Source organism: Watersipora subatra, chromosome 7 (assembly GCF_963576615.1).
Source record: "Watersipora subatra chromosome 7, tzWatSuba1.1, whole genome shotgun sequence".
NCBI lineage: Eukaryota > Metazoa > Bryozoa > Gymnolaemata > Cheilostomatida > Watersiporidae > Watersipora > Watersipora subatra.
This window is the reverse complement of record NC_088714.1, coordinates 619,087-637,936: the sequence shown is the minus strand read 5'-3', so window position 1 is coordinate 637,936 and position 18,850 is coordinate 619,087. Positions and strand designations below refer to the sequence as shown.

Here is an 18,850-nt window from a genome sequence, read left to right as displayed (position 1 = left end):
ATATCGCTAGGCATCAAACAGGGAGAGTAAGTAGATGGTGGTAATGCACAACAACTACTAAAATATTCTAACAACTAATAAACTAGGTTTTCCTAGACATAACTGACCAATGGGATGACACAGGCTACGCAATTGTACTATCATGTGACTTACATTAAATAATTGGCCATAATGTGACACAGATTGCATAACTGACCAGCCATGTAACACAGGTAACACAACCAGCCAATTGTGTGGTATAGATTACATAACTGGCCAATGTGTGATACCGATTATATAGCTGGCGAATCGTGGTTGTGACACATTTCACATGACTAGCCAATCATGTGAAACAGGTTAAATCACTGGCCAATCATGTGACACAGGTCACATAATTAGAAAATCATGTGAAACAGGTTACATCACTGGCCAATCATGTGACACAAGTCACATAACAGGCCAATGGTATGTAATTTGCTGAAGCCAAATCAAGATAAGTTTCAAAGATTCAACACAGAAAAATACATCCTATATTTATCTTACACATCAAATATTTATTGAAAAAGCTACAAAATAAAAAAGTTTAAAATATTTAACCCTTCGCAATTCTACTCACAGTATTCTCATTATTAATCTACCCAAAAACCCTATTAAGGTGAATGAGTACCTGCAAACGTTGTACAGACAATGGATACTCATGGGGCACCCACTTCTGTCTAACAAACTGGCAAAGGGTCTCCTTTGGAGTTTTTCTGGCTTTGTATGTGTAGTAGGTGATGTCAGAGAGCACATCAGAGATGTGGTGTGGAAATACTACACGAATCAACCATTTCTTAGCTTAATACAGACTGATAGAGATGTGGTGTGGAAATACTACACGAATCAACCATTTCTTAGCTTAATACAGACTGATAGACAGTCTGACCACATGAACATTCTCATGGGAAAATGCAATAAATGGGGCTGCTGTGCTGCGACAGAACAGTTTGTTACCAGCAAGGGAATGCTCAGAATCTTTATGGTGTTAGGAAGGTTTACTGATGAAGTGACAAGTAAATGTGAAAAAATAGGGACAGATGGAAAAAAATGTGTGATTTAGACAGCATGACTGACCTGCGGGAGAATCCTCCTTCTCCTCATCCTGCTGCTCCTGCAAGACCTGCTGAGCCACTTCAAATGTCTGATCCAGTTGAGCATCACCTGGCAGCAAAAGCTTGTTGTGAAAGCACATGCTTTAGCATGTCTAGAGCGACAATCAGCAGAGAGCGTATTGTCAGCCATAGTCATGGTGAAATGAACAAATTTGGTTAGGACCTGATGATGGTAGGGTTGAAATACAATGCAGAGTTGACGTCTTACTATTAAAAATAAGCGGATATTTCAAACCTCCAAACCTTTGTTTAGACGGAATTTAGACTGTGTAAGATCTCTCCAACCTCCTAGTGGTTGAGAAAAGTCCATGATCCATGGAAAAACAGGGTGGTGGTTTGGGTGTCCCGACATCCTGCCACTGCATTTGTTGATATGCATGAGATAGTCAAAATTGGAGATATCCCCATGAACCCACTTCTCTGTCAGTTCTGACAAGCTACCTGCTTTGCATGCCAGAATAAGGTAGCATATAGATCTGATACCAACTTAATAGGCATCGTTGAATACGTTGCGCTTACACAATTAATCGGTGTTATATATAACAAAGATCCTTATATCCATATCAAGCAAATAAATCATATACTACAGACTAGAAATTCCACTGTCATACAGCCCACGACCAAAGTGATATTGGAAAAAAAGAAAGGGTACTGATGGTTGAGAAATGCAATATTAGCAGTCAAATGGCACTGCAGTGCAATAGGATAACTGCAATGGTAGCTGTAATGTACTGGGTGTGGGTGTTATTATACACAACAAACAGCAATAATGAAAGGAAAAGATTATATGTTTATATCTCTACCCCTGCAATAGGAGAAATGCAATATTGGCCAATATTAGAAGTAACATGCACTGATATTATTAGAATAACCAATATTATTAATATAGTAATAATATAAAACCAATGCACAATTTTGTTTACATTTCAAAACATCATAGCTAGCAATATCAAGAAGTTGTGATATTTATATAGATTTTTAGAAAATCTGTACTACGTAGTCATTGTTCTGTAGTCATCCAAACTTATAATTAAATATTGTAATAACCTCATAAAAATCGTTAGAAAAAAATATTGTCATTTCCTTTACTTACACTACGTTGGACATCAGTTAGAATACCAAAGTACTCAAAAAAAAACTCTAAAATGTCAGTTACTTTGAAATCGGCAAAAATGAAACGATTTCAGTACTCCTGCGTCAATTACAGAAACCTTCGGCAATTCGACAATACTATAGACTGGTGAAATGTGCACGTTATTTTTTTCATGAAATACGCACGACTTAATCGTTCCATTCTCTGTCGCTCGGTGTTTTAATTTCCGGTCTTAACTTTGATAAAAGTGAGGCTTAGCAAGTTTTAATAACGATTTTCGGCCAAATAAATCCGTCTATTTATGTATAATCCGATTAGATGGGTTAGTTTTAGGAATTTACGGTAACTTTTCAAAGGCTTGGTAACATATTTAAATAGGTTTATATGCGCTTTGTATCATTATTATACTTCAACAATTTTACAGAAAAATGGTTAAATTTGTTGGTAAGATTTCGTTACAAGGGTTTGGTGACGGCTGTTAACGGATAATTTTTCGGGAGTTGTGTGCACATGTGCATTTATTATAAATCTCCCAACCAATCGCTCCGCTCGTGTTTGGTCGGGGGAAAACCTGAGGAACTAAAACTCGCAATTAACACTTTAGAGGTAGGTTGTTACCTAGAATACACAAGTTTGGTGCCCAAAATAGGTTCATCAAGGGGTCGAGAATGAGTCAACTGAGAGCTATATGTAAAATATTCTAACAGCATACAAGTAGAAAAATTTAACAAGTTACCCTAGTCTTTATTCACTCTCACCTCTAATTATGTTGTTCATGTTTTCCAGTAATTTTCCTTCTGATGATTCGTCTGCAGTCAAAGAGAAATTCAAATATTCAGATCTATAGTAATGGCAGCCAGTCAAAGTCAGTGGTTGGCCAAGTTATTTACACATTCAGACACTAGCAGATTACTGAGTAAAGGAAACCTCAGTCATACACTAGTAAATAGATGAGATGTTAGACTAGAACTCTGCATGAGGAACTACAGCTATTGTTGCTTAGTAACCATATTAAACGAGTATTCAATGAATCTGAAGCGAGTGCTATATTATTGGCTTAACTTCTAACCTTCTGATGTCATAAATGACAAACCGCAATAAGAAAATAACTTGATGCTAGCCAAATACGGCAAGAATAAAAAGGATTCTTTTTACCATCTGGCAGATCATTGACTTAGTTGCTGTCATCTAGTGTTGGTTCACTCAAACATGGAACTTGGTTTCAATGTACAAATGTTAAGCAAAAGGCCGGACATAAAGTGCGAACATCATGATAAAACCTGATCAAATGATGGCAAATATGTAATTAATTATTTCCGATCAGACCAATATGGTGGAGGCCGACTAAATTACGATTTATGGCTGTCCGGGAAAAATAATAATAAACTTTGCGCAGTTAATTCATCCAGTTAAAACTGCTTTCGCAACACAAACATGTAGAAAGCTCAGTAAGTTGACTACGCGTACAGCCACTGGGCGAATGGGTTCATAACCACACATTTTCTAGTACTTTTTGTTGTATTTTACACTCTTGTTGTCTGGGCCTTTGCATTAAGAGGAACAATTGAAATAGACCTACCCGCTTCGTTATTCACTTGAGTTTGACTAGGGGAGTTATGTGATAGACTACGATCGTCCTCAGATGATGAGAGAAAGTCAGAGGAGAACTTCGGGCACATTGATATCCATAAGTTATCATCTAGGTAGATATCCTTTAGTGTAATGGTGCCTGGTCAGAGAAGGAAACAGATAGATTAACCTGGCTACTGGTCCTTATAAATAGCTTGTCATCCAAAATTGCGTATTCTGAATGAGCAAGCATATTCTATTGCCCGAGAAGAGGCGAGACCCTGGACTGACTCAGACTCTGCGATAGAGGTGTCTGTCAAATAAATTGTTACACATGACACGGCTCAGTAGAAAAACTATCTCAGCTTTGCCTCAGCTAAAAAAAGTTCAGATCCATTAAGACTGCACACTCATGAGCGACCATGCGATAGCATAGACATCAAAATTGCTACTGACTATACCAAAGCAATAGATATCAAGACTGTCACTCGCTAATGCTTATACAATGGCATAGACATCGCTATTGTTACTCACCCATGATTGTACCGTTGCTATGGAGGAAGTGCTGACACTGCAGCATCTGATAAATAACAAACTCGAGCTTAGCGAGAGAGTCTCGGAACACTGCAGGGCTGTAGGTGAGGGCATCATGAAGAGAGTACTGCAGGAACACAATCAGTCATGGTGAGTAACAATGAGGAATTCCTACAATTATTTGCTATGCTTACAGTGCTATGCTTACAGTGGTTGGCATATCATACATCATCTATATATTCTATATATATAATCAAGTGTCTGTCTGTCTGTCGTCATGGGTCCAGTTATAGCAGTAAAGTTATAGGAATGAAAAAACTGCCTCACATTGGATTTGAACTCGGACAGGTTTTGCATACAAGCACACTAACCCATAAGCCACGCTGCCACCTTGCCATACTATGGAATAATTGTTTGGTTGCTACAAGCATGCTTGAAGATCATGATGCATAACAACTGTACGTACAATTATTCCGCGTCCTGGCAAGCTGGCTGCATGGTTGGTGGTAATGCACATGGCTTAACATCCATGCATTCGAATGTACGGGTTTGATTCCAGTGAGGTGAAATTTTTTTTTTAACGCCCAGACAGAAGGACGGACACAGCTTTGATTATAGTAAAAACTTAGGCTAGCTTAAAGGTTGACTTGCAATAAAATTCACCTTACAGTTATTTGGTATCAAAAGATTCACCATGTCTTACTCTGTGGTGTTGTAAGTGCCAAATATGTGGAAATGTGATTACAAGCTCTTAAAAGCTCAAAAACGATAGATTGGAATCTCTTTATTTCGATGACGTAGCCATGAAATTTGGTTATTGTCTTGTCACATGATGTTCTCACGTGAATTGAAAGGCCAATAAAAAGCTCAATATAAAACTTATCGTAGCACTAGTTTATGACAAACACTTCGGGTTTCACCGAAGACCCCGTATCAAATATAGATGCACGCTACTTTACAGTTTTGTTTCGGCCTGGTCTAATTGGCAAGTCGTAATCTGTTCATGTGACCCAATGCTTCGCAAATAATCTTTGCAGCCTTTTTCGATTATCACAGGTGACCAACAGGCTCATCATGTTTATCAGAGGATGATATGCAATCGTTCAAGCTAAGATTAAAAAATTAAGCAGATTTTTATGGTAGGCTTTGAGATATCAGTGCTCAAAGTGGCAGCATTACGATGCCGATAAAATAGACGGGTAAGAACAATAGACATGGTTTTATTGAATGCGTGAAGTATATTTGTGAAAATATTTCGACGAATAAGGTTGCATGAAAGTGTAAACAGAAACCATCTCTCACAACTACGTCACATTTGAGCCGTTTTTGAAAGAGAATTCAAACTACGGCGGTCTCGAGTGGCGGCGATTAACTGTTCGTTTTGGAGCTTTTAAGAGCTTGTAATCACATTTCCACATATTTTGCACCTACAACACGACAGAGTAAGACATGGTGAATCTCTTGATATCAAATATCTGTAATGTGAATTTTGTTGCAAGTCAACCTTTAAGTTATTCAAATTTATTAAGAAACTTAACAAATGACAACTACATTGCCTGCCACTGTTTATAGGTTTTTTAAAATCTTGAACGAAAGTGTACAAGACGAAGAAATGTTTTTAACAATCTGTTTTACCTATGCCTCGAGCTACCTAATATTTAAATTTTGCATTGGCCGGACACACAGAAAAATAAACAAACACCTTCATTTAAAAGTTAGAATAGTAAATATTGTATATGTTGATTAAAAATAACTTTGTTATTGCTCATGAAACACCGGGCATTCACCAATTATTGTAATAAAATCCGTTTCACAAATAGCTTGCTCCGCTTTCCACCCGATTCATGTACCTATATGTCCTTCGTGTGTAAATGATGCTCAGCAAGCAGTATATAATCAACCCGGAGAGATTGTCGAGTCTTATTCCCTAACTGTGACACAAACGGTTGTACAAACCAAATCAGTTTCGTAATTTAGTACTAGTGGCATTCTAAACTGACAAATCATCGCTCGACAACTGAAATCCTTAGATAAAGAATTAAATTTATACCAAAGTTATGAGCAATAAATAAAATATTGACACAATAAGTCTCTCGCTATTATGGAATGCTTTGGGCCAGCTTTTTCTCTTTATGTGGATAAGCAGCAATTCAACACTTTCTCCAGAGTTGTCCAGAGCGCCGGATAATATTTGTCAAATTGAGTGCTCTTTTTAGCTGACACTCGCTTACCACTTAAGTGCTTCATAGTAAGTAGAAATGTTTGAGGTTGATAGCATTGCCTAGGCCTGAATCAACACAAGTCATAATATCGATACAGTTGTTTGCTGAGAGGAATTTCTTGCAATAATTTACTCAAAAATGGCATTCACAGGTTCCTTAGAAAATTTTTAGTATACATTGATTTGAAATCTTCATGGATAGATCTAATAATGTATCTTCTCAAAAATGTGTAGTAAACATTTTGTTTAAAAATAACTAAAATTACTAAAACACTAAGCAGCCCAAGTATGGGTAGTTGAAATTCCCTAGACATACCCCAGAGAGGGTATGCATACATACAGGGTTTTGTTGAATGATGGTATGCATACAATAAGAGGTCGGCCGGTGGCAAAGATACAACCGTTTCATCAGTTGGAACCAAAGGCTACATTCTAATTCGCTGATACTAAAGAGGGTCCTGTCCCACAGCTGTGGCTAGTCTAGTGTATCATTGCAGCTCTTGGTTTGCAGTAGGCATTTTCAGTATGTCCTGCATGTTATTTACATGTACTCTCCTAGTATATGAAGCCATAGATGATGTGATGCTCTGATAACTTGCGCTTTGCTACTATCTACTCAAAGAAGTGTCATGGTATTTCTCAACCCGTAATCTTTACAAAAGCACACAATAAAACGTGTGGTTATGCCAAACTCAAGATCCATTTTGCACGACAAACATTTCATGCATGTGACAATGTTTAACAGGAGGCGTGAAGCCGTCCAATATAAAATGTGTTACATCAGCCTCCGATAGTAGTCTCAGTCGAGCAAATAAGGAAGCCAAACCTTGGGTGCTTTAAATACGACGTCTATCGTTCCTCCCTTGTCCTCTATTGCACACACTGTTGGAATATTCATGCTAGAGCAACTAGCTAAAAGGGACTTCAAGTAACTCAGTAACTCATTCTCATCTTTCACCTAAACAGCAATAAATCTCTGAATAATTTAATACATTAACAAAACTTCGAAAAGCTTCACCTGAGCTGACTAGTCCAGCTTAGCATCTAATAGTCGATCTCAATAGAGCTAATGTATAGCTTTTTCCTTGACCTTACATTCAACGACGCTTACATAAAACGCTGGTAAGCGGGCAATAGATAACACAACAACTTGATATCGTCTCTGCAATGTCTAGGTTGTCAATAAGGGACTGGGAGGCAGGCTTTGGCAAAGACTACATAGGGAGCCAAAACAGCATCTAGCAAAACAGCAGTAGACTGTGTTTTCTCCAATACTAGTTCCTTAGAGGATTAAATTTAGCATGGCACAGAACTATGTCTAAATCAGATCCACTAAGCTAAAGGATATTAATGTGAATGCATAAAATTACAAGCTGACTAGATGAACGTTGATTTCCTACAGCAAATCAATAATATCATATAATTGTTCAAAATCAACCTCCTTGAATCCCTATAATAAGGAGAAAACAACCTACTTGAATCACTATAATGGGCAGAAAGCAACCCGCTTGAATCGCTAAAATGAAAAAATTTGAGAGGTGGTGCACCTGAGAGGTTCCTTCCGTAAGCCTGAAAGACAGAAGTTTCCCAGGGATGGTGAAGTAGGACACTAGGAAGAAGTCTAAGACAGTCTCCAAAACAATATCACACAAAACTTGATAGATCAGCAAGAAACATACATGTGTATCAAAACCTATGAAATGATCACTAAAGAATGTACCGGTTTAGCATGCTGAGCAGTATAAGTGGAACATTTGTGCAGATTAGCTCTATGAAATTGCTGTGACCAGACATCATTCTTTCTCTCCTGATCCATGTAGGCAAGGAGCTCAGCTACTGAGGAGGTCGGTGATATGTTTCGCCTGCTCAATGCTGCGCATCTGTGTAAAGATACAGCCATTAAATAAAGTAACACGTTAACAGAACTATATTTGTGTTCAAGTTTGGTTCTGTCATGTACTTACCTTTTGATGTCTGACTTGGTATAAGAATACTTGTGTGTCGTGAGAGACATGGTGGCAGACAACAAGGTTATGACCTATAAGTAGATAGGAATGCAACAACAGGCATGCTAAGGCACTAGCTGAGACTTATTAAATATCCTTTTACATGGCAAGTTCAACCTTCTAGTCATGTCATAACATGCCATGTTTTTTAAGGCTGGTTAGCACTACATAGCAGTATATGGGGGGGGTTAATTCCACAATACATCGGTGATCGTTTATGATAACATTGTTTATACTATAACAACCCCATCCGTGTTCACATCGGTGAATAGTCCATGACATAGCGTTTTCATTACATAACAACTAGTTTGACAACAATTATCATATCGTGAAAAGAAATATCAATTGAGCAATCGGAGACAACCAATCACCATTGCCCAAGTGCTGCAGGCTGTCGTGGATGCAGGGTGAAATATCGGGAAAGTGTGACAGTTGCAATGTTTCCCGACATATCCACATTGCCTAGGTGTTTCAACGGTTGACAGTGCATGTAGTTGACAAATAATTGCGGAAAAGACAACCTCAACATACGCCGGTACAGTGTGAACCAGCCTTTAGGAATATATCAAATGTTTCTGTTAGCAACAGCTTTAGTCTATAACTAGGGTGTATATCATGCATATTTTTGCAGTCACTGGCAGGTAAGACCTAGTATAACATATATCGGATAGGGCACAACTCTCTATGCTAATGTTTCAGTTTTTAAGATCCTCCACTAATCCCACCACATAGTAGCACATTAAGATAGCTCACCAACATAAGGCTAGCCTTTACTAGACTAGCCATTTTATATGACTGGCTCATAATAGAATTATTATAATAATTTATAAAACACTATTAAATATGATATACAGTGTATATGCAATATTATGGTTCTGTCTGATTTCTTGATTAAAGCAATGAATTTACCTATAACCATCATATGACTTAAGACAAATAGGAACTTTCTCACACCAGTATAACTTATGATTTGCCTCTGTCTAGTAGCGAGCAAAAACTACCGTTAAAATGTAAGTGGCCAAAGACTTTCTGAAAAAGACAGCATTAGTATTCACCTGAATTCACACGGTCACACGGTCTGACTTTTGCATGTGACTTGCAGGGTACCTTTATTTCCCAGTGTTATGATACAGGATACTTCACCCATCTATGTAAATCATGTAGGTTTATCAGCCTATGTAATTTTTAGTTAATTATCGATCAATTATCACACTCGCATGATAGTTCAAATTTCAATACCTACAGAGCACTGGTTTTTTATTATTTTTGTGTTAAAATAACAGAAAAGCTCATCTCTAACATGTGCCCATGTTGTAACTGCTTTGTTTTCTAAATTTCAGTGCCAATTTTTGACACTAAAACCTTAATTGAGTCACTCTTCTCTACAGATTGAAAGGTCATCTAGTGTGTCATCCAGCCTAGAGTGACAAACAGGGTTCAGATTCCTAATACACATGATGTGTATGCCAGGCTGAAAACCATGTTCACCAACAAACCAGTCACTCGTCTCAAGCACCGACTTTTTATTAAAACGTTATCACTAGTCTTCCGTGCATGTTTAGCCTCTACGACCGATTGACAACTTCATATCACCTTTAGTTCTAATTTTGGCATTATTCCTTATTTCCTAGGTATCCCGTCTTAAACCAGAGGTTCAAATGTCATTCTTTAAAGCTGTCAGTCCTTAGTATGCAATTTCCGAGATATTTTGACTAACTAAAACTTGGTGAATCCCGATAACATCAATAAAAAAACTCAAACGAGTCATTACTACTACTGAATACTACTATTGAATAACCATGTTGGTTTGTTCAAAATACATTGCAACTGCTGAGCAGCATGGTAAAACATGATTTTGGCATATAACTTCAGGTGCTCCTGCACAAACAAATATTGCGGAAACCAGGCCCTTCCGCACATTTTACTAACGAATATTTTATGAGAAAGTGGGTTTGGTAAAATAGCCATCGCCTACCTACACGCGCGGTTTAGGTTTTCTTATTTATTCGAAATGTTTCTCGTTTTCACCGACAGGACTCAGATCCAATGATCACAGGCTTCATAGGCTGAATGCAAATTAAATTGACTAATGTATGGTGCGTTAGGAGCATTACATGCATTCGCAAACGCCTCTGTATTGTTGTGATGCATAATTTATTATTGAACGCATGCAACTATAATATTCTGTTCTTCATTATTTTTTTGTTTTATAATTTTTTTTCTAAAACAACACCGTCAAAAAACTATCGAAAACTTGTAACAGTGCGTAAATCGTCTCGGCAGGTACAGAGCCTAAATATTTTTTGTGTGATAATTTGGAATATTTGCGAAATGTTTTGATAGTTCAAATTTTTTGTTATCTGTTTAGCGACTATTTCTCTTTGCTATTAAAAATACGTTTAATATTCACTGCTGTTTGTACAAGCTTTTGTCAAATCTGTATGATGTATTCTTTATGAACCATATTGTTTAGGCTGTTGTTTAGCAAAAGCAGATAGTGTAATGGAGAAACGACTAAACAAAGGAGAAAAACATATGCAATATCACATTGAACATAGTGCTGGGACGATATCAAAAGTTCGTTTCGGTACGATATGATGGCGTAGTCAACCGATATATCGAAACATTGGTTATGTTATTCAGAGTTGTCCTATCTGTCAGAAAAGGCTGCCATGAGAGAAGAACTCCCTAATAAATCTATGTACCAGTATAATTCTGTGAAGAATCGGGTGTCAAATAGAGTAGAATATCCATAGATATAGTAAACCCTAGATATGCGAATAATCAAAACAAGTGAGGCCTATAATTAGCATGACGCAACGTCACAGTGATGTGCAAAGCTAATCAGCTGATCTATTAACTCCTATTGACTTAGCACTCACTTAGCTGCTCAATTTTTCCATAGTTTGTGCATCTGAGACTGCATATTTTATTGATAACATATAAAACTGACTTTGGATGAGAAAGGCAAGAATCTTACACACATGGTAATGGATAATACCAATGATTTAGAAACTCCTATATCATTGATAATACAAAGAGTAACCAACTAGAAATTAAACTAATAACTACTGAATCAAATGAGATTTAGAAGCAGTTAAGTTGGACCACTGTATTAAACCATAACTGTCACGTACCACTTAAATTGTAGTTTATAGGTAAATCAGACATGCTGCTTCCGATTTTGTACTTAAAATAAAGATTGGTTCACTAACTTTCAAAGTCATGAAGCTTTTTACAGCGTTTTAATTTCGGTCTCAAAAACAACACAATCGGCACAACAAGCTCTGCCCATAGATATGTGATGTATGCTAGCTTTTTAGGATTGGAAGTTGGAAATGTTAGACGATGATGATAGACATGGGTGGCTCAAGACCCATTATTATCTAAATTCAGTCATCAAAATCTTCTCAGTTTTTTTATGAAAGGACTGAGAAGATATTTAACATTTACAATGTTATTTTAGGACATTTAAAATTTTAAATGTCATGAGAGAACATTTAAAATTGCTTGTAGCTTGTTACAGGATGTTTATATGCTGAACGCCAAGAAAAGCACAAGCTAGCGTTGATATTGTGCTTTTTTGAGATCATTTTTCTCGGCGTTCAGCCTATTAAACATCCTGTAACAAGCTATGAGCTGTAACAAGCCATGAGTTTTAAATAGTTTATCTACTTTTCCCAAAAGACTAAGTTAATTTTTAAGGCTGAATTTAGATAATAATGGGTTTTACGACACCCATCTTTATCATTCTAAACCGGACTAAACATATCCCCAACTTCTGTTCCTAAAAAGCTAGTATACGTCACATATATCTATATGGGCGAAACTTGTTGCGCCGAACGTGTTGTTTTCGAGACAGATATTGAAATGCTGTAAAAAAAGCCTTCATGAATTTGAAAGTTAGTAAGCCAATCTTTATTTTGAGTACCAAAACGGAATCGGCGTGTCTCATGTACATAGATGCAACGATAAAGGTTGTACTTGGCAGTTATGGTTTAAACACCCATTAGACATGACTGAAAATAACTAGACGAGATAGTTTTTAACCAATTGGGCTTCTCTGCCCCCCACATACTGGAACCAGAAGAAAGACTAAAGCTTCAGTTGCCATCATATTACTATCACCAATAGAAACATGACCTAGTACTTCATTTGTTGCCTTATCTACAATCAGTCGTTTACGAATTGCCATACTGTCAATGACAAGGCTGTACAGATCTGCGGTGGCATTCTTCAAATTCCTGATGACATCTGTCAAAAAGCCAGGCTGGCACTCTACTGTTTCAAACCATGATCGGATAGTGCGTGCATTTGGCAATGTAAACTGTGTCCGCAGGTATTCATAAGCCTTGGGAGAATAATAGAACAATGTTATGGCAAACTCTTTTACCTTTTTGCTGTAAGTCTTTTTAGTCTTTCTAGCTTTGTTTGTGGTTTCATTTGACAATAATTCTTCTAGACATCCATCCATCGATGTAAGCTCTATATTGTCAAGTTTATTGTCCTTTTTCAGTATTGTGATCAAATTATTTTGAATCCAATTCCTCTGCTCTAATCGACGGACTCTCTGCTGTAGAGTTTTGATTCTTCTTTTTAATATTGAGATACGTGTGACAGCAGGCTGTTTAGGTCTACCACCATGTCGGCAGCTCGTTGTTGAGGCTGTAGGGGTGTCCTGACTGCCAGAAACTGCAGGTTGCTCATCATCATGGATAGTAGTATCACCAGGTGTAGTATTGTCAGGGTTAGGTATTATGGTACTGGCTGCTGTCTGAGATGTTCTTCCACATTTTGGCAGGCTTTCTGTTCTTATGGTTGGTGTCCGTCTTTTCACAGCTTTTGGCTGAAGGTAGGTTGGATAAGCTGTAAATATTGTAGGTATTGCGTCAGATTTTAGCATTGGTTTTCTTCCAATACCTGGTGGAATCTTGTAGCAGTCTTTCTGAAAATGTCCACTGCATAATACAGCTTGATGTTGGAGTCCAATCCTGTTGTCGCACCGCCTTTACCCAAGCATTACGGGTTTCAGCACGTTTCTCGTTTGGAAACCGGTGAAACGCAAGATCTGGGCATTGCTTAGGATTGCTTGTACATCCATAGGCACAGCACCAGCTGCGGCTTAATTTTTTCTTAGCCTAAACATTAACAATACATACATGTAATAGAATGAATATCATTACATTACTTGGAATGAAACACAAAAGACATTTGATCAATCATACCAAGCTAGATTACAACCTTATCAGCTGAGAGACAAGTTTGTAATATTTGTTGTTGCAACCTGTCTAGACACTCGTTCTTTTGATAGTCCTAAGCATTCATTCACTTCACTTTCAATTCAGAACAATCATAGACCATGATAAGACAAATAAGTTCAGTTGAGTTGGTAATTAGTTTGTTTCCAGTGGTTTCTTACATAGTACAGTATAGTACATGTGCAAAGGTTAGGTTTACCAAGTATTTAAAATTTTTATTGTGGGTTCACATACCTGAGGTGTTGTAGTATCCTCTGATGACATTTCACCAAAAATTTGGTCTTATTGTAACGTTTATGGCTTACAAACTAGTAGGACAAGCGTGCTTTCATTACTAAACTCATTGCACGGCTGAATGCTCTGATGCTGGATGCACATCACTGCGACGTAACGTCGTGAGAACAACAGCCAATTATAGGCCTCACTTTTGCTGCATTGTAATGATAGCTATTCGCCAATCTAGGGTTTACTATATCTATGAGAATATCATTCGTTTTTCGTGACGTCATTCTATCGTTGTCCGCCGTCTTTATGGAAAACTTTTATCGTTAAAAACACGAAGCTTCTGCAATTAATTATTGCAAACAATGCTTTTGTTTGCAAATTTTTTATTTTAGTATCAAAACAACATCAAAAAATACTATTAATCATGTAAACATCAACGATACTTACACAGTCAGATGGTACAGACCATATTATAGTCATCATATTATTAGTAACAATAAATCTTGCCACAACCAATACTCATAGAAGATCTATTCTTCAGACCTGAATTCTTGTATATAGTGTTGTATAACTTGGTTATTCTATCGAGTCAAGGAATATGACTTGTAGAGAAGGGACTTCCGGTTGGGATCCGAAATAAAGTTGGCCGCACTATTCACTCTTATTAATTATTGATCCAGACGCATCGCCCTTACTACCCATATTCACACATGGTGGCAGCGATATATTTGTGAAATGGGAGATGAAGAAGACACCCAACAACCACAAACCGTTATCGTACAACGAAATGCTCCTAGAATTGAGCCTCCTGGTGAAATCGTTCTTGATTGTGAACGTGAGCTTAACTTTAGACGTTTTAAGAGCAGGTGGCAATCATATTACATTTTGTCTAGGCTTTCAGAAGAGAAGGAAGATTACCAGCGTGCTCTGCTATTATATACAATTGGTGACAATGCTGCTAGAGTAGTTGAAAATAGCGATAAATACACAACAGACCAGTCACTCAACACTATATTAGATATTCTTGAACAGTATTGTATAGGCGACAGAAACATTGTGCATGAGCGTTACAAATTTAATGTGCGAAATCAACTACCTAATGAGCCATTTGATGCTTTTTATGCTGACTTACGTTCGTTGGCAGACAAATGTGCATACAACTACCGTCCTGCAACTACAGGGGGAGTTGCTCCACTAGACGAGATGTTGAGAGATCGCATAGTGCTAGGTATTGTAGATGACAATGTAAGAAAGAAACTAATTTCTCAAGGCAACAATTTGACACTAGCTGAAGCAGTTAGGGTTTGCAGAAGCAATGAGGTTACGTCGGCTGTCATGCAATCGGTGGCAAAAAGCGCAGGTCCTGGGGCAATAGATGCTGTAGTAAAGAGGTCAAGTATTGCGTCGCAAGGACAGAGGCCTAGCCAACCAATGAGACAAAGAGACTATAACCAGCACACTTCACAAACACAACAGCAACAGCCTCGAGTTGCTCCACTCAGCACCAACACATACCAAAGCCAATGCTATCGATGTGGGAAGCAATCTCATGCTAAAAGAGATTGTCCTGCTAAAGAGGCGAAATGCAGAAACTGTGGCAAGCTTGGTCACTGGCAGGCTATGTGTAGGAGTAGAGCAATACATGAAGCTTCTGCAGAGATTGATCAGGAGTTCTTGTTTACTGGAGAACTCTGTATAAATCAAATTACAGAGAAGACCTGGATGGCTGAAGTAGATGTTAATGGAAATAAAACCAAATTCAAACTAGACACTGGTGCCGATGGTACCATTATTGGTGATCAAGAGGCATGGCTAAAAGACCAACAACTGGAGAAATCACATGTTACTTTACTAGGACCAGGTCGCAAACGGCTTCCTGTTCTAGGTACCCTGAAGACTCGGCTGACTTACAAGGAAAGATCTATAACAGAAACAGCATACGTCATCAAAGACCAACCAGTTTCGCTTCTGAGTAGACATGCCTGTGAGAAGCTAGAGCTGGTCACTTGTCACATCAAAGACCAACTGGAAGTGACAAAGGAAATTCGAGCTGATTTTCCAAATCTGTTTAGAGGGCTTGGACTTCTAAAAGGTTATTGTTACAAAATCTCACTTCAACATGAGAGCAAACCAGTCTGTATATTCACACCAAGGAAGGTACCACTGCCTCTAAGAGAAAAAGCTAGGCTAAAGCTTGAGGAGATGGTGCACCAAGGAGTGATATCCCCTATGACTGAGGCCACTGACTGGTGCAGTGGCATGGTGCCAGTTTTAAAACCTTCAGGCGAAGTACGAATCTGTGTGGACCTAACTGGCCTAAACAGAGCTGTTAGAAGAGAAATCTTTCCTATGCCAGCAGTTGATGATAGCATAGCTCTCTTAGGAAACAGCAAAGTATTTTCAAAACTTGATGCCAACAGTGGGTTTTGGCAGATATGTCTAGATGAAAGCTCCAGAAAGCTCACAACGTTTTTGACACCGTTTGGCCGGTACTGTTATAACAGATTACCTTTTGGAATCTCCAGTGCTCCTGAAATATTCTCCCGAGCCATGTCAGGGTTACTAACGGGCATAGATAATGTTATATGTCACATGGATGACATCTTAGTTCACGGTGCTGACGCCGAGAGTCATGACAGAACTCTGCGCTTGGTGTTAGCTAGGTTGGAACACGCAGGGCTCACCCTCAATGAAGCAAAATGTGACATCGGCAAGACTTCTGTAAAGTTTCTTGGTCACATAATTGATGCTGGAGGAGTGAGCGCAGATCCTGCTAAGATAAAGGCCATACAAGAGTATCCAGCGCCGACTAACAAGACTGAGCTAAGAAGATTAAATGGAATGCTCAATCAGCTAGCTCGCTTTATACCTCATCTTTCATCGATCAATGCACCAATGAGGGAATTGTTGAAAGAGAGCAAGACATGGGTCTGGGGACTCCCACAAGAAGCTTTCCAGGAGACTAAAAAGGTCCTCACCTCAACAGCAGTCATGTCTCATTATGACTGTTCACTACAAACCATTGTAACTACTGATGCTAGCCAATACGGAATCGGGGCCACCATGTTCCAGATTCAAAAGGATGGAACAAGGAGACCAGTTTATTATGCATCTAGATCTCTTACTGACGTCGAAAGAAACTATGCAGTGATTGAGAAGGAGGCCCTCGCGATGGCTTGGGCTTGCGACAAGTTAAATCAGTTCTTGAGAGGTCTAGTTTTTACTGTGGAAACTGACCACAAGCCGCTCGTTCAGCTTATGAATGTGAAAGACCTGGATCAGGTGCCAGCCAGAGTTTTGAGAATGCGTCTCAGATTGATGCGATATGCTCCCAAAGTTGAGTATGTTCGAGGCAGTCAGAATCATCTCTCTGACGCTCTATCTAGGGCACCTGTTGAGGAACCTTCTGTTGTAGATCTTGCCTTTGTCTCGGAACTGAATATCTGTACTACACCAATAGTAATTGAAGATCCACAGATTAGCAAGATCAAAGAAGCACAGCGTATTGACACTATTTGTCAGGAGGTTCTGAAGTCAATGAGACTAGGATGGTCCACTTACAAGACAGACGCCAACACGGCGTTACACCCGTACTGGGACGAGAAGGGACACTTCACGGAGGTTGATGGCTTACTGTTATATAATCAACGGATTGTTATTCCCATCGAGATGCGGCTAGAGGTTTTGGATCAGATTCACCAGGCTCACCAGGGCATTACAAAATGTCTGGGAAGAGCCAGGAGATCTGTTTGGTGGCCAGGAATGTCAGCTCAGATAAAAGAAATGGTACAAAGCTGCCGCCAATGCAAGATCAACTCACCCACTCCTGTTGAGCCTCTCAATCATTCAACGTTTCCTGACATTGCTTGGTCGAGACTGGGAACAGACATATTTGAGTTTAAGAAACAACAATATCTATTGGTTGTGGACTATTATAGTCGCTATATAGAGGTCAGACGATTGGACTCAATGGGGACTCTTACTGTCATAGACAAACTTAAGGCTATTTTTTCAGCGCATGGCATTCCACAAGTCATGATATCTGATAACGGTCCCCAGTTTAGCTCAAAAGAATTTTATGAGTTCTCTCGTTTTTATGGCTTTCAGCATATTACTAGCTCTCCCCGCTATCCTAAGTCAAACGGAGAAGCTGAGAGAGCTGTTGGCACTGTAAAGAGAATGTGGATGAAATCAGCAGATCCCTATTTGAGCTTAATGATCTACAAAGCTACACCCTTAGAGAATGGCTTTACTCCATCGGAGCTCTTGATGGGCCGACTTCTCAGAACTACTCTGCCGATCCTTCCTGCTCAATGTTCTCTGCAGAGGGGCACTGAATCAGTAGTTGACAAAGAGAAGGAAATAAGAGAAAGGACCATGACGAACTACAACAGAAGACACAGAGCACACCAGTTACCGGAGCTCAAGCCTGGCTCATCAGTTTATGTTAGGGACATGAAACGGGAAGGCACAGTACTAAGTAACATTGCTCCACGTTCTTACAATGTGCAAACTGCTAAGGGGACAATCAGAAGAAACAGGAGTGCTCTGGTGTCTGTCCGGGAAGAGAGCCCCGAGGTGCCATCACCTAAAGCTTCTCTGCCGGGTCCTGAGAGTACAGAGGTGCCAGGTCCTATGATTAACATTGAGGCCGACTCTTCAGGACTGCAGGCACCTGATCTGGATAGCGCAGAGGGCACGAGTTCGCATCTAACTCACTCCGCCAGTTATCCTAGATCAGGTAGAGGTTATGCTCTAGCTAGAGAGCGAAGAATACCTAAAAGACTAGAGGATTACCAGCTCTATTAATATGG

At 38.9% G+C, this 18,850-nt stretch overlaps 2 protein-coding genes across 2 annotated transcripts in view; one reads left to right on the top strand and one right to left on the bottom strand.

The window, feature by feature from the left end:
* Positions 1-7,499, bottom strand: part of LOC137399279 (WD repeat-containing protein 81-like) — a 37,893-nt gene extending 30,394 nt beyond the window's left edge. Inside the window, exons 1-7 of the mRNA XM_068085314.1 lie at positions 7,374-7,499; positions 4,327-4,453; positions 3,803-3,952; positions 2,982-3,032; positions 1,374-1,571; positions 1,093-1,179; positions 647-792 (exon numbers count right to left, since the gene is read on the bottom strand). Of these exons, the coding sequence (XP_067941415.1) occupies positions 647-792; positions 1,093-1,179; positions 1,374-1,571; positions 2,982-3,032; positions 3,803-3,952; positions 4,327-4,453; positions 7,374-7,445 (831 nt within the window). The 5' untranslated portion in view covers positions 7,446-7,499. The remainder of the gene's footprint in view (positions 1-646; positions 793-1,092; positions 1,180-1,373; positions 1,572-2,981; positions 3,033-3,802; positions 3,953-4,326; positions 4,454-7,373) is intronic.
* Positions 7,500-14,771: 7,272 nt separating this feature from the next.
* On the top strand, positions 14,772-16,695 carry LOC137399694 (uncharacterized). Its single transcript, XM_068085893.1, has 2 exons — positions 14,772-16,430; positions 16,645-16,695. The coding sequence occupies exons 1-2, from the start codon at positions 14,772-14,774 to the stop codon at positions 16,693-16,695; spliced, it is 1,710 nt and encodes a 569-aa protein (XP_067941994.1).
* Positions 16,696-18,850: the final 2,155 nt, after the last annotated feature.